The 14,536-nt window shown below is 50.8% G+C and overlaps 1 protein-coding gene across 4 annotated transcripts in view; it reads right to left on the reverse strand.

Annotated features, from left to right (window-relative positions):
* Positions 1-14,369, reverse strand: part of CIC (capicua transcriptional repressor) — a 75,703-nt gene extending 61,334 nt beyond the window's left edge. For all 4 annotated transcript variants that reach the window (XM_044274371.1, XM_044274370.1, XM_044274367.1 and 1 more), the window contains exon 1: positions 12,628-14,369. In XM_044274371.1, coding sequence (XP_044130306.1) covers positions 12,628-14,230 — 1,603 coding nt within the window. In that variant the 5' untranslated portion in view covers positions 14,231-14,369. The remainder of the gene's footprint in view (positions 1-12,627) is intronic.
* Positions 14,370-14,536: the final 167 nt, after the last annotated feature.

The following is a 14,536-nucleotide window of genomic DNA, read 5'->3' on the forward strand; positions in this document are numbered from 1 at the left end:
TACAGCACTGTGGAATGTGTCAGTGATATATAAGTGATGAGAATGTCTGTACAGCACTGTGGAATATGTCAGTGATATATAAAGTGATGAGAATGTCTGTACAGCGCTGTGGAATATGTCAGTGATATATAAGTGATGAGTATGTCTGTACAGCGCTGTGGAATATGTCAGTGATATATCAGTGATGAGAATGTCTGTACAGCGCTGTGGAATGTGTCAGTGATATATAAGTGATGAGAATGTCTGTACAGCGCTGTGGAATATGTCAGTGATATATAAGTGATGAGAATGTCTGTACAGCGCTGTGGAATATGTCAGTGATATATAAAGTGATGAGAATGTCTGTACAGCGCTGTGGAATATGTCAGTGATATATAAGTGATGAGAATGTCTGTACAGCGCTGTGGAATATGTCAGTGATATATAAAGTGATGAGAATGTCTGTACAGCACTGTGGAATATGTCAGTGATATAGAAGTGATGAGAATGTCTGTACAGCGCTGTGGAATATGTCAGTGATATATAAGGGATGAGAATGTCTGTACAGCGCTGTGGAATATGTCAGTGATATATAAGTGATGAGAATGTCTGTACAGCACTGTGGAATATGTCAGTGATATATAAGTGATGAGAATGTCTGTACAGCGCTGTGGAATATGTCAGTGATATATAAGGGATGAGAATGTCTGTACAGCGCTGTGGAATATGTCAGTGATATATAAGTGATGAGAATGTCTGTACAGCACTGTGGAATATGTCAGTGATATATAAGTGATGAGAATGTCTGTACAGCGCTGGGGAATATGTCAGTGATATATAAGTGATGAGAATGTCTGTACAGAGCTGTGGAATATGTCAGTGATATATAAGTGATGAGAATGTCTGTACAGCGCTGTGGAATATGTCAGTGATATATAAGTGATGAGAATGTCTGTACAGCGCTGTGGAATATGTCAGTGATATATAAGTGATGAGAATGTCTGTACAGGGCTGTGAAATATGTCAGTGATATATAAGTGATGAGAATGTCTGTACAGCGCTGTGGAATATGTCAGCGATATATAAGTGATGAGAATGTCTGTACAGCGCTGTGGAATATGTCAGTGATATAGAAGTGATGAGAATGTCTGTACAGCGCTGTGGAATATGTCAGCGATATATAAGTGATGAGAATGTCTGTACAGTGCTGTGGAATATGTCAGTGATATATAAGTGATGAGAATGTCTGTACAGCACTGTGGAATAGGTCAGTGATATATAAGTGATGAGAATGTCTGTACAGCGCTGTGGAATATGTCAGTGATATATAAGTGATGAGAATGTCTGTACAGCGCTGTGGAATATGTCAGTGATATATCAGTGATGAGAATGTCTGTACAGCGCTGTGGAATATGTCAGTGATATATAAGTGATGAGAATGTCTGTACAGCGCTGTGGAATGTGTCAGTGATATATAAGTGATGAGAATGTCTGTACAGCGCTGTGGAATATGTCAGTGATATATAAGGGATGAGAATGTATGTACAGCGCTGTGGAATGTGTCAGTGATATATAAGTGATGAGAATGTCTGTACAGCGCTGTGGAATATGTCAGTGATATATAAGGGATGAGAATGTCTGTACAGCGCTGTGGAATATGTCAGTGATATATAAGTGATGAGAATGTCTGTACAGCGCTGTGGAATATGTCAGTGATATATAGTGATGAGAATGTCTGTACAGCGCTGTGGAATATGTCAGTGATATATAAGTGATGAGAATGTCTGTACAGCGCTGTGGAATATGTCAGTGATATATCAGTGATTAGAATGTCTGTACAGCGCTGTGGAATATGTCAGTGATATATAAGTGATGAGAATGTCTGTACAGCGCTGTGGAATATGTCAGTGATATATCAGTGATGAGAATGTCTGTACATCGCTGTGGAATATGTCAGTGATATATCAGTGATTAGAATGTCTGTACAGCGCTGTGGAATATGTCAGTGATATATCAGTGATGAGAATGTCTGTACATCGCTGTGGAATATGTCAGTGATATATCAGTGATGAGAATGTCTGTACAGCGCTGTGGAATATGTCAGTGATATATAGTGATGAGAATGTCTGTACAGCGCTGTGGAATATGTCAGTGATATATAAGTGATGAGAATGTCTGTACAGCGCTGTGGAATATGTCAGTGATATATAGTGATGAGAATGTCTGTACAGCGCTGTGGAATATGTCAGTGATATATAGTGATGAGAATGTCTGTACAGCGCTGTGGAATATGTCAGTGATGTATAATAAATAAAATAAAGCTTTAGTGGTGTTTCACAGTTGTCCACTAGGGGGCGCCATGAGACTTCTCATCCAGTCGTGTATGCAGGATATTAGAGTAATTAAGTGGAAGATGAGGAGACGAAGTCATTTCCACGCTCAGGTCCCGGATCGTGTCCGCACAGCGAGCACCTGACACAAGAAGGTTCGCGCCTCGCTCCTCCCTATGTCTTTAGGGTGTGACCCCCTCCAACATCATGGTGTCTCAGGAGGTCGTGTGACCGTGACTCAGCGTCTGACAAATACTCCTGCTACGTCACAGGCGGCAGCCAGACAAGAGGGGGTTAATCAGAAACTACAACTCCCAGGACTGACAGAGAGAACGAGAGAGAGAGAACGAGAGAGAGAGAGAACGAGAGAGAACGAGAGAGAGAGAGAACGAGAGAGAACGAGAGAGAGAGAAAACGAGAGAACGAGAGAGAACGAGAGAGAACGAGAGAGAACGGGAGAAGAACGGAGAGGAACGAGAGAGAGAGAACGAGAGCGAGAGAGAGAGAAACGAGAGAACGAGAGAACGAAGACGAGAGAACGAGAGGAACGAGAGAGAGAGAGAGAACGAGAGAGAGAGAGAGAACGAGAGAGAGAGAGAGAACGAGAGAGAGAGAGAGAAACGAGAGAGAGAGAGAACGAGAGAGAGAGAGAACGAGAGAGAGAGAACGAGAGAGAGAGAGAACGAGAGAGAGAGAGAACGAGAGAGAGAGAGAACGAGAGGAGAGAGAACGAGAGAGAGAGAGAACGAGAGAGAGAAAGAGAGAGAGAGAACGAGAGAGAGAGAGGAGAACGAGAGAGAGAGAGAGAGAACGCGAGAGAGAACGCGAGAGAGAAACGCGAGAGAGAACGCGAGAGAGAACGCGAGAGAGAACGCGAGAGAGAGAGAGAGCGCGAGAGAGAGCGAGAGAGAGAACGAGAGAGAGAACGAGAGAGAGAGAGAACGAGAGAGAGAGAGAACGAGAGAGAGAGAGAACGAGAGAGAGAGAGAACGAGAGAGAGAGAGAGAACGAGAGAGAGAGAGAACGAGAGAGAGAGAAAGACAGACGATGAGCCAGTACAGACTGAGCGCCCACAGCCTGGAAATGGAATTAGGGCGACACAGACAGACCTACAAACCCAGAGAGAGGAGACTGTGCCAGCAATGTGACCAGGAGGCCGTGGAGGACGAGGAACACTTCCTGCTACACTGCCCCAAGTACTCATCAGTGAGGGACACTCACTTCCAGAGACTCTCCGCTCTCATCCCGGACTTCAATTCTACAGAAGAGAAGAGGAAACTCCAAATTCTACTGGGAGAAGAGGAGCCAATGGTGAAGAGAGCTGCCCAATATGTGACAGCGTGCCACCGACTGAGAGGGACATGAGAAACTGAGGACTTCCACAGACTTATGTCCATTCCCCTTTATATCACCCCCCCCTCCCCTTTTTCCTATGCAAACTCAACTGCTTTGGCAATGCTTACATATATTTGGTCCTGCCAATAAAGCTTATTTGAATTTGAATTTGAGAGAGAGAGAACGAGAGAACGAGAGAGAGAGAGAACGAGAGAGAGAGAACGAGAGAACGAGAGGAGAGAGAGAACGAGAGAGAGAGAGAGAGAGAGAGGAGAGAAAGGAGAGAACGAGAGAACGAGAGAACGAGAGAGCGAGAGAGAAACGAGATGAGAGAGAGAACGAGAGAGCGATGAGAAGAGAGAGAGAGAGACGAGAGGAGAGAGAGAGCAGAACGAGACGAGAGAGAGAGAGAACGAAGAGAGAGAGAGAGACAAGAGAGAGAGAGAGAAAGAGAGAGAGAAGGAGAACGAGAGAGAGAGAGGAGAACGAGAGAGAGAGAGAGATACGAAGAGAGAAGAGAGAGTAGAACGAGAGAGAGAGAGAGAGAACGAAAGAGAGCGATAACGAGAGAGAGGAGAAGAGAGACGAGAGAGAAAGAGAGAGAGAGAGAAAGAGGAGAAGAGAGAGAGAGAGACGAGAGAGAGAGGAAACGAGAAGAGAGAGGAACGAGAGAGAGAGGAGAGAAAGAGAGAGGAACGAGAGAATAGAGAGAAGAGGAGACAGAGAGACAGGAAGATGAGAGAGAGAACGAGAGAGAGAGGAAAGAGAGAGAGAGAGAACGAGAGGAGAGAGAGAACGGAGAGAGAGAGAGAGAAGCGAGAGAGAGAGAGAGAACGAGAGAGAGAGAGAGAACGAGAGAGAGAGAGAGAGAACGAGAGAGAGAGAGAGAAACGAGAGAGAGAGAGAGAGAACGAGAGAGAGAGAGAGAACGAGAGAGAGAGAGAGAACGAGAGAGAGAGAGAGAACGAGAGAGAGAGAGAGAGAGAACGAGAGAGAGAGAGAGAGAGAGACAAAGAGAGAGAGACGAGAGAGACGAGAGAGAACGAGGTGAGAGAACGAGAGAGAACGAGAGAGACGGAGAGAAGAGAACGAGAGAGAGAGAGAACGAGAGAGAGAGAGAGAACGAGAGAGAGAGAGAACGAGAGAGAGAGAGAACGAGAGAGAGAGAGAACGAGAGAGAGAGAACGAGAGAGAGAGAACGAGAGAGAGAGAACGAGAGAGAGAGAGAGAACGAGAGAGAGAGAGAGAAAGAAGCGGGGGCGTGCGGCTGGTGACACAGTTACTATACACTGTGGCGCTCAGAATATTGGGGCCCTGGACACAGCGCCATTCCTCTGGTAGTGGCTGTGCCTGGTACTGCAGTCCTGGAGATGGACTGGTGGGGAGACGCCTATTCAGCCCACCACTGCCATCCTGCCCCCTATGGACGGAGTACGGATCGGAGAGACACCGCTCTCGCTACCAGTCCACGGCGCTCGCTCCCCACAATGGCGAATGTGAACAGCAGGCAAGGTCTGCAGACAGCAGGGGAGGATGTTCTCATGTGAGGAGGAAGCGTGTGGGAGGCAGGATTAACCCCTCCGCTCCCGGCCGGACCTACAGCCTGTGCGTCAGCGAGGAGGGTCCGACAGTCCTGGCACAGGATGGGGGCACAACCCCGACCCACAGGTCACCGCCAGCCTTCCTGCCCTGTATATAATACGCTCCTGTACAGGTTCATATACACCGTCTGCTGGTCAATTCCTCATCAGTTTCAAATTCTATGCTTGCTGTCAGTGAATGGGAACACTTGTTTACATCCAGAGGCTGAACACAGACATAGCACTTCTCACAGCTGAGAGTTTGTTACAATTGTATCCAGTATGGCGATGCAGATTGTTACAATGTATCAGTCCAGAGTCCACACTGTTTATAGAACTGTCCAGACTGGAAACAACTGTATTCACTGACTGCAAACGGAGGAAGTATTGTTTGCAACAATGTGTTAGTGTGAACAAGCACAACTTCCCAATCCTTCTGTTCTTCATTCTTATAGCTTTCCAAAGCTCTGCTTGCTGACAGGGAATGGAAATGTCCGGCAGTTACATCCTTGGGCTGAAAACCTGTCCGGATCCTGTCCAGCTGACCCAGCATGGCTTATCCTGTAACTGTGTCAACACTCACTCCCTATTCACTGACTGCAAGCACAGATCTTGTAAACGGTGACGACGTCACAAGACTTTTCTTCATCACAGGGGTGTGGTAAGGAAGCGGGGGTGGGGCTGGGTGCACTCAGACGTGGACCAGGCCGGTGCCCCTTTAAATCCACACCAGGCGTCAGGATAATATTCGATGCCCAGGCCTAGGTGGGCACAACCCACCTGAGACCTGCGGGCGCCGCCGTGAAGGTCACTTACTACTAAGACGCCTTTATTAATGGAATCTAATCGGGCGCATCAAGGGGCGGAGGATGGGAGGGGTGATCCTTTCTTTCATGCTTTTTTTAGGAAACGGTCGCCCCGGTTACCTGTTGCCGAGAAACGGTTTTGTCACTGATGATGGGAACGAGGCTCCATTAACCCCCGCTCAGCCGAACAGACACCCACGGGGAAAACCGCGCAGCAGACGCTCACTAAATAAACGGATTCATCTTCTCTGCATGATCCGCGGAGAGCGCCGGGGGGGGGGGGGGGGGGGGGAGGGGGGGGCGCGCTGGATCGGGAGAGTCATAGGCCGTGTGGACAGCTATGGATGAGGTCACGTGTGGCCCCTGGCGCGACAGAAGCCATACTGGGGGCGCTAAAGAGCTGTCTGCGCTGTGTGCCAGCCGCGTCACCATAGTAAGCCAGGTCAGGGTTCACAGCAATGGCCTCCAACCTGAGCCGCAGCAAACTACAACTCCTAGCATCCCCGACAGGTTAAATCAATTAAATCGCTTAAATCACTGCATAACGAAAAACCTGCAACTTTCTAACATGCTTTGCGCAGAAACACATTTCAAGACCACTGTTTGCCATCAGTGAATGGAAGATCGTATCCCAATTGCATGACACAGAAGCAAGGGCGGGGGGGCCAGTGCTGCCGATCGGCAGGGCCCGAAGTGCCGGATTACGGGAACCTCCTCCGAGCCCCCAACAATCCGGCCTCAATCCTACTCCACTTCTCTTTATGTTCGGCGTTTTCAGCATTCACATTTTACAAGATCTCTGCTTGCAGACACTGAACAGAAACATTCTTTGTTCCCATCCAGACGCAAAGAGAAAGCTCTGATATAACGTGAGGAGCCCTGTGTGAGCAAGACGTTTCCAAACACTGACAGCAAGCCGAGATCTTGAAAACGGTGAGGCCTTCAAACAAAAAGTCTAGTAGAAATCTGCAGGGCATGCTGGGAGTTGTAGTTTTGCCACAGGCTGGTGGGACAGATGTAAATGGAGCTTAATGGATGAAAACTACTGCAACTTTATAATAGACTGTTTCCATTTCTCGCCTCTTTCAAGAGCTCTGCTGGCTGACTGTGAATAGAAATATTCTGGTTTGCATTCTGAGGGCCTGATCGCGCCTGACTGACAGATCTCTGCTTGCTGACAGTGAACAGGAACATTTGTGTTTACATCCGGATGCACAGCTTCCAAGAAGAGAGATGTACTGTGAGAGGGACAGGCTTCCAACCACTGACAGCAAGCAGAGATCTTGAAACGTAAGGTGTATGAGAAAGTTGTGGGCATTCCACTAATACAAATGTCACTGCATGGTGGGAGTTGTAGTTCCGTCAATGCAATGACTGACCACTCCTTTGGGCGGCAGGGCGTGCCCCCTGGGGTGCTGCGGACATACAGGGTCCTGTGTGGTCCTGGCCGCTCGCTCTGCAGCCTGGAAGAGGCGGCTTCAGTGCTGGGATCCAGTCCGGATCCAGGCGGGGGAGGGGAGGACGTCTTATTCAGTTTTCACACAGAGTCCCACACAAGTCCCAGCAGGACCGCAGCGCCAGCCCGGCCTATATTTACCGTATGGGTGAGCTGAGCCGGACACGCCGGCCGCAGACTGGCACACAGAGCGCTGCCAACATGGCCGCCTGAAACAGTCCTGAACAGCAAACCTCCCTCGGGAAAAGTCAGGTGCCCCCCACCCTGGAGATAGAGGAAGGAGGGCGGCATCGTCTCCTGGTGCCCCCCGGGGGAGGGGTGCACCTCTTACCCCGGACTCACCCTATAGCCGGAGTTGGTTAATGTGGGGTGCACACAGGGGTACACGGGGCCCCTCTAGCACACAGGGGTACACGGGGCCCCTCTAGCACACAGGGGTACACGGGGCACAAACATGCCGGCACATGCAGTATACAGGGGTACACGGGGCCCCTCTAGCACACAGGGGTACACGGGGCACAAACATGCCGGCACATGCAGTATACAGGGGTATACGGGGCACACACGGGGCCCCTCTAGCACACAGGGCACAAACATGGCCCCTCTAGCACACAGGGGTACACGGGGCCCCTCTAGCACACAGGGGTACACGGGGCCCCTCTAGCACACAGGGGTACACGGGGCCCCTCTAGCACACAGGGGTACACGGGGCCCCTCTAGCACACAGGGGTACACGGGGCCCCTCTAGCACACAGGGGTACACGGGGCCCCTCTAGCACACAGGGGTACACGGGGCCCCTCTAGCACACAGGGGTACACGGGGCCCCTCTAGCACACAGGGGTACACGGGGCACAAACATGCCGGCACATGCAGTATACAGGGGTACACGGGGCACACACAGGAGTATATCGCCCGCCCTCCACTCTCCCGTGTCGCCCTCACTCTCAGCAGATAGAAATAGATGTGGTGCCACGTACGGCGCCCGCACCTCCTCTACAGCTGAGACGCCGCGTTCGCACCTCCCGTCACATTCACAGCTCGGGGTCACAAGCAGAAAACTGAAGATGTAGAGGAGACGTCCGTGAACCGGGAGCAGGCGGCGCGGAGAACATCGGGTACATCATAGTCGCCATAACAGATCACCCAGCTCTCCCCGAATCCTCGCATAGGACCCCCGCCAAGTTGGGTAATGGCCGCCATGTTAGACACGTGTTCTCCCAGCAGCGGATTTGCTTTCCAGCCTGATGAGCGCAGCTCTGGGAGTCATTAGCTGGCGAAAGGGTAACCTGAGGGTGGGGGAGAGGAGGGCGCAGGATGCAGAGGCACAGAAATCCAGGTGATGAGAATGGAAGGCGTGGAGGAGCCAAGATGGCGTCAACCGAACCGCAAGAAACGTCAGTGAAAAGGGCAATAAACAGGGCAGATTCAGAAGGGGTTCCCCCTACGGCGCCCGCTGTACACCGGGGGGTTCCCCCTACGGCGCCCGCTGTACACCGGGGGGTTCCCCCTACGGCGCCCGCTGTACACCGGGGGGTTCCCCCTACGGCGCCCGCGGCATCTCATCTGCTGTTAAGGGGACACTCCACCTTTAGAGCCGATTTAAAGGGATATCCCACCTACAGAGATCATACAAAAAGTCCCAAAAATCTAAAAGCACAATTTTTCCCCAAAAACTAACGTTCTTCTCACATTCTTTTCTGTGTCCCCCTCATCACCACTGCCGATCGGTGCCACTGTGGGCGGGCTTTGTCATGTCACATGACCCTTCTCTGCTTACAACTGCCAAACCCCTTGCATGCACTGCATATGCCTTCACTCCCGCGCACTCCACATCAGCGCCAGTCAGTCTCCTTCCCCCTCTGGTAGCTGTGTCCTGCAGACAGAGAATACATGAACTGAGTCTGCAGCAGTGAAGGGGCAGTGCAGGCCGCCCTCTACTGCCGCGGCTCCGCTCCCCCTGACGGGCTGAAAGGGGTTGGCTGCCCTGCAGGGAGGAGGGGATCCCTGTGCAGAGACCTGGCTGTGCGCAGAGAGACCGAGCATGCATGTCCTCCAGCACTCAGCTCAGGTGGTGGGTGTCCGCAGTGCTACACACTGAACACCAGGGGGCGCCATACTATGTAAGCAACTGAACACCAGGGGGAGCCATACTATGTAAGCAACTGAACACCAGGGGGAGCCATACTATGTAAGTAACTGACCACCAGGTGGAGCCATACTATGTAAGTAACTGACCACCAGGGGGAGCCATACTATGTAAGCAACTGATCACCAGGTGGAGCCATACTATGTAAGTAACTGACCACCAGGTGGAGCCATACTATGTAAGTAACTGAACACCAGGGGGAGCCATACTATGTAAGTAACTGATCACCAGGGGGAGCCATACTATGTAAGCAACTGAACACCAGGTGGAGCCATACTATGTAAGTAACTGATCACCAGGGGGAGCCATACTATGTAAGTAACTGAACACTAGGTGGAGCCATACTATGTAAGTAACTGAACACCAGGTGGAGCCATACTGTGTAAGTAAATGAACACCAGGTGGAGCCATACTATGTAAGTAACTGATCACCAGGGGGTGCCATACTATGTAAGTAACTGAACACCAGGGGGAGCCATACTATGTAAGTAACTGAACACCAGGTGGAGCCATACTATGTAAGTAACTGATCACCAGGGGGAGCCATACTATGTAAGTAACTGAACACCAGGTGGAGCCATACTGTGTAAGTAACTGAACACCAGGGGGAGCCATACTATGTCAGTAACTGAACACCAGGTGGAGCCATACTGTGTAAGTAAATGAACACCAGGTGGAGCCATACTATGTAAGTAACTGATCACCAGGGGGTGCCATACTATGTAAGTAACTGAACACCAGGGGAGCCATACTATGTAAGTAACTGAACACCAGGTGGAGCCATACTATGTAAGTAACTGAGCACCAGGTGGAGCCATACTATGTAAGTAACTGAACACCAGGTGGAGCCATACTGTGTAAGTAACTGAACACCAGGGGGAGCCATACTATGTCAGTAACTGAACACCAGGTGGAGCCATACTATGTAAGTAACTGACCACCAGGTGGAGCCATACTGTGTAAGTAACTGAACACCAGGGGGAGCCATACTGTGTAAGTAACTGAACACCAGGTGGGAGCCATACTGTGTAAGTAACTGAACACCAGGGGGAGCCATACTGTGTAGGTAACTGAACACCAGGTGGAGCCATACTGTGTAAGTAACTGAACACCAGGGGGAGCCATACTGTGTAAGTAACTGAACACCAGGTGGAGCCATACTGTGTAAGTAACTGAACACCAGGTGGAGCCATACTGTGTAAGTAACTGAACACCAGGTGGAGCCATACTGTGTAAGTAACTGAACACTTGGTGGAGCCATACTATGCAAGTAACTGAACACCAGGTGGAGCCATACTATGTAAGTAACTGAACACCAGGGGGTGCCATACTATGTAAGTAACTGAACACCAGGGGGAGCCATACTATGTAAGTAACTGAACACCAGGTGGTGCCATACTATGTAAGTAACTGAACACCAGGTGGTGCCATACTATGTAAGTAACTGATCACCAGGTGGAGCCATACTATGTAAGTAACTGAACACCAGGGGGAGCCACACTATGTAAGTAACTGAACACCAGGTGGAGCCATACTATGTAAGTAAGGCTACTTTCACACTAGCGTTCGGCTGTCCGCTCGTGAGCTCCGTTTAAAGGGGGCTCTCACAAGCGGCCCCTGAACGGATCCCCAGCCCTAATATGCATTCTGATGGATACGGATCCGCTCAGAATGCATCAGTCTGGCACCGTTTGTCCTCCGCTCCGCTCAGCAGGCGGACACCTGAACGCTGCTTGTAGCGTTTTCGTGTACGCCTGGCTGTGCGGAGGCAAACGGATCCGTCCAGACTTACAATGTAAGTCAATGGGGACGGATCCGTTTGAAGTTGACACAGTATGGCTCAATTTTCAAACGGATCCGTCCCCCATTGACTTTCAATGTAAAGTCAAAACGGATCCGTTTGCACTATCATGAAAAAAAAAAAAAAAAAAAAAAAACGGATCCGTTCTGAACGGAGCCTCCGTCTGCATTAATATGAGCGGATCCGTTCAGAACGGATCCGATCGAACGCTAGTGTGAAAGTAGCCTAACTGATCACCAGGTGGAGCCATACTATGTAAGTAACTGATCACCAGGTGGAGCCATACTATGTAAGTAACTGATCACCAGGTCATACTAAAAGTAAATGTCCGCACTTTGCACTGTTCTTTCTGTACAATGAATATGATGTAATAGGGTAACTGGCATGTTTTCATCACACAATCTATTTTAGCATATGTTCCTGCTGCAGCATTATACATAAAGCAGTGTTTCGATTCTTCACATACCACTGTTTTCCTTGAGCTTTTCCCTTAATTACGGCTGTTTTGAACTCTATAATATGAGGCTCCTCTCAAAATGGCTCCTCTGCCATTTCTCTGAGGCCAAAACTGCTTTCCCTCACTTCCCATACACACTTGTAGCCGGCAGCTTCCTGCCAGCCAATCAGATTGGACTACTGAGGGACACGCCTCCTCACTCGGAAGCCTAATGCAGGCATGCAGCGTGAAGGACCGCCCCTGTGTTGTCTGTTTACACTAAAGGGAAGACAGACAAGCCCTAGCAATGCTGTTTTAAGGGACCAATTGAAAAGCACATTGGACATTAATGAAAGCTCTTATCATAAGGTAATTACAGATCTGACAATAATTAACAGACTAACTCAGGTATACAAGCTTAGCTCTAATAAAACTACGACGGTTACACTATGGAATTGCATTCTGAGCAATTTACACATGGATTACAGGGATTTCACTCTCAGGGGTACACACGTGGCAGAGGGGGAGACATCAGCAGAGGGGGTCCTTCAGGCGCAGGTACGTTTTCATTCACATAATGCAGATGCTATTAATTACTGACGCTCCAGTCGCGAGGAACTCAGTTTCCCTGCTTCTGCCCCTCGTTATTACCCGGATTGCTCCTGGTCATGGAGGTGAGGTAGGTGATTGCTCAAAATACAATTCCACAACTCTCTTTATGATTACGCAGCAACGCGGATGTGAAGGTGTCGCCTACCTGTGCCCGGCCGTCCCATGATGATCTCTTTCTTCGGAGCAGGGTGGCTGCTGTAGTCACTGGGCACGATAACTGGCAGCAAAGCGGCAGGAGATGGATGGAAGGCGAGCGGCTGGAATGGTGAGGAGACACTGAAGGCGGCTGGAGGGTGATCTGATAGACCAGAGGACGTGCAGGGGGATGACTCTCCAGCGCTGGCTTGACCAGACGGCAATGACCGTGCCACATTCTGTATCTGGGTAGCATTGATGGGTACTGGTATCTGGAGCGGAGTCTTAGAAGGATGCTCCTTGGAGCATACTTTAACCAGACGCCTGGGACTGCTGCCTCCTGTCACCGCTCCACCAACACCTCGAGGTCCCCCATCAGACGGCTTTTCCACAAACTTTGAGGGTAGAGGGACATCCGGGTTACGCACAATGACAGGAGAGTCTCTCTGCACAGCTGGGACCCTGCGGACAGTAGGGCTAGGGTCAGAGGTCAGGCCAGCAGGGGGGGACAGAAGCAAAGATGGAGAGGCTTGCTGGGATCGGGAAAAGATGGCGGGTGAGCCAGATCGAAATCCGGCAGGTGTGGATGGTGTTGGGGTGTGAGAGACAGAGTCCACCCCGGAGTCCATGCTATCAGTCTTCTGGAAGTCGGCGGCTGAGCTGACACTGCTGTGGTGGGAATCTGGCTTCCTCTTGCTGGGGCTCATGGGCACAGTGAAGGTAAGGTTTGTCTGGAAGGAGGGCAGGATACCAGCCGGCTGCCTCTCTCGGTGGTGCGAGTGGTGCAGCATCTCCGGGGTCAATACTGCTTGCCCCTTGGGGGTGCTTGCGCTTACATGACGACTGCGAGCCGCTCGCTGGATGACAGGGGAAGCATTTATGGGACTGAAGTTGGCTGGCCTGAAGCCGAAGAGTGGAGAAGGTGAAGGAGACGGCGTTGGGGAGAACGGAGACTGGTTGGAGACAGGTGAGAAGGATGGCGTTCCGGAACGGGAGCTTCCCAGAGACACTAACATATTTGCAGCTTCACACTCATCAAAGTCAAAGCGAGAGAGGTCCGCAGCAGCCACCAGGCGGGGGCGAGAGTCGGTGCGTATGCTGCTGACTTCACTGTCCCGTGAGGTGTCATCCCAGTCAAACTCTGCACTCCCCTCCCGGCCGCCCCGGCCCTCGGACAGGTTCTCCATCTCCTTCGTCCTCATGGACAGATGCCGGGAACAGTATCCTCGACGCTGGGACTCCTTCATGCAGCTATCCCGTGAGCACAGCCGCCTCCACTGCTTCCCATTGAACTTCTTACGGATACCGTTCGGGGTGCAAACGACGTCTCCCTTCTTGTACTTCTGTTGTGCAGCCGTTAAAGGGGTGCGGGAACGTGAGCCCGGCGTACTGCATTTATCCAGGGACACGCTGCTACAGCTGCTCCGGCTCCCTGCATCCGGACTTAGTAAGGGGGATGGCTGCTCGGGCAAGCGGCTCATGATGGCGTAAGCGGGTGACTTGGGTGGGGAGAGAATGCAGTGCTGTACAGAGGACAGCTTCTCCTCGCTGACGGGCATACTAAAGCTTATCTTCGAGACCTCGGCATCCTCCAGGTGCTTTTGTTCTGACATGGGGATCTCCACCAGCCCTCCAGACTGCTGCTCAGAGGGATGACTTGCGGAGAACCTTCCGAGCACTTGTTGCGGCTTCTCCTCGGCTGCTCGGGGAATCACCAGAACTGGCTCTTTATACCACGGGAAGCGCACAAGCCGGATACTATTGTGAGGGACCCAGCCATAGTCCCGGTCCCTTCGGCCTGGGCTCTGTTGAAAGCACACTTTATAGGACAGCGGATTCTGAACTATTTCTACAACGGTTCCCTCCCGGAACGTTGTACTCTCAGGTCCAACACACGCGCACACTGCCGAACCACCTCT

This window comes from Bufo gargarizans, unplaced genomic scaffold, assembly GCF_014858855.1.
Source record: "Bufo gargarizans isolate SCDJY-AF-19 unplaced genomic scaffold, ASM1485885v1 original_scaffold_1701_pilon, whole genome shotgun sequence".
Lineage (NCBI taxonomy): Eukaryota > Metazoa > Chordata > Amphibia > Anura > Bufonidae > Bufo > Bufo gargarizans.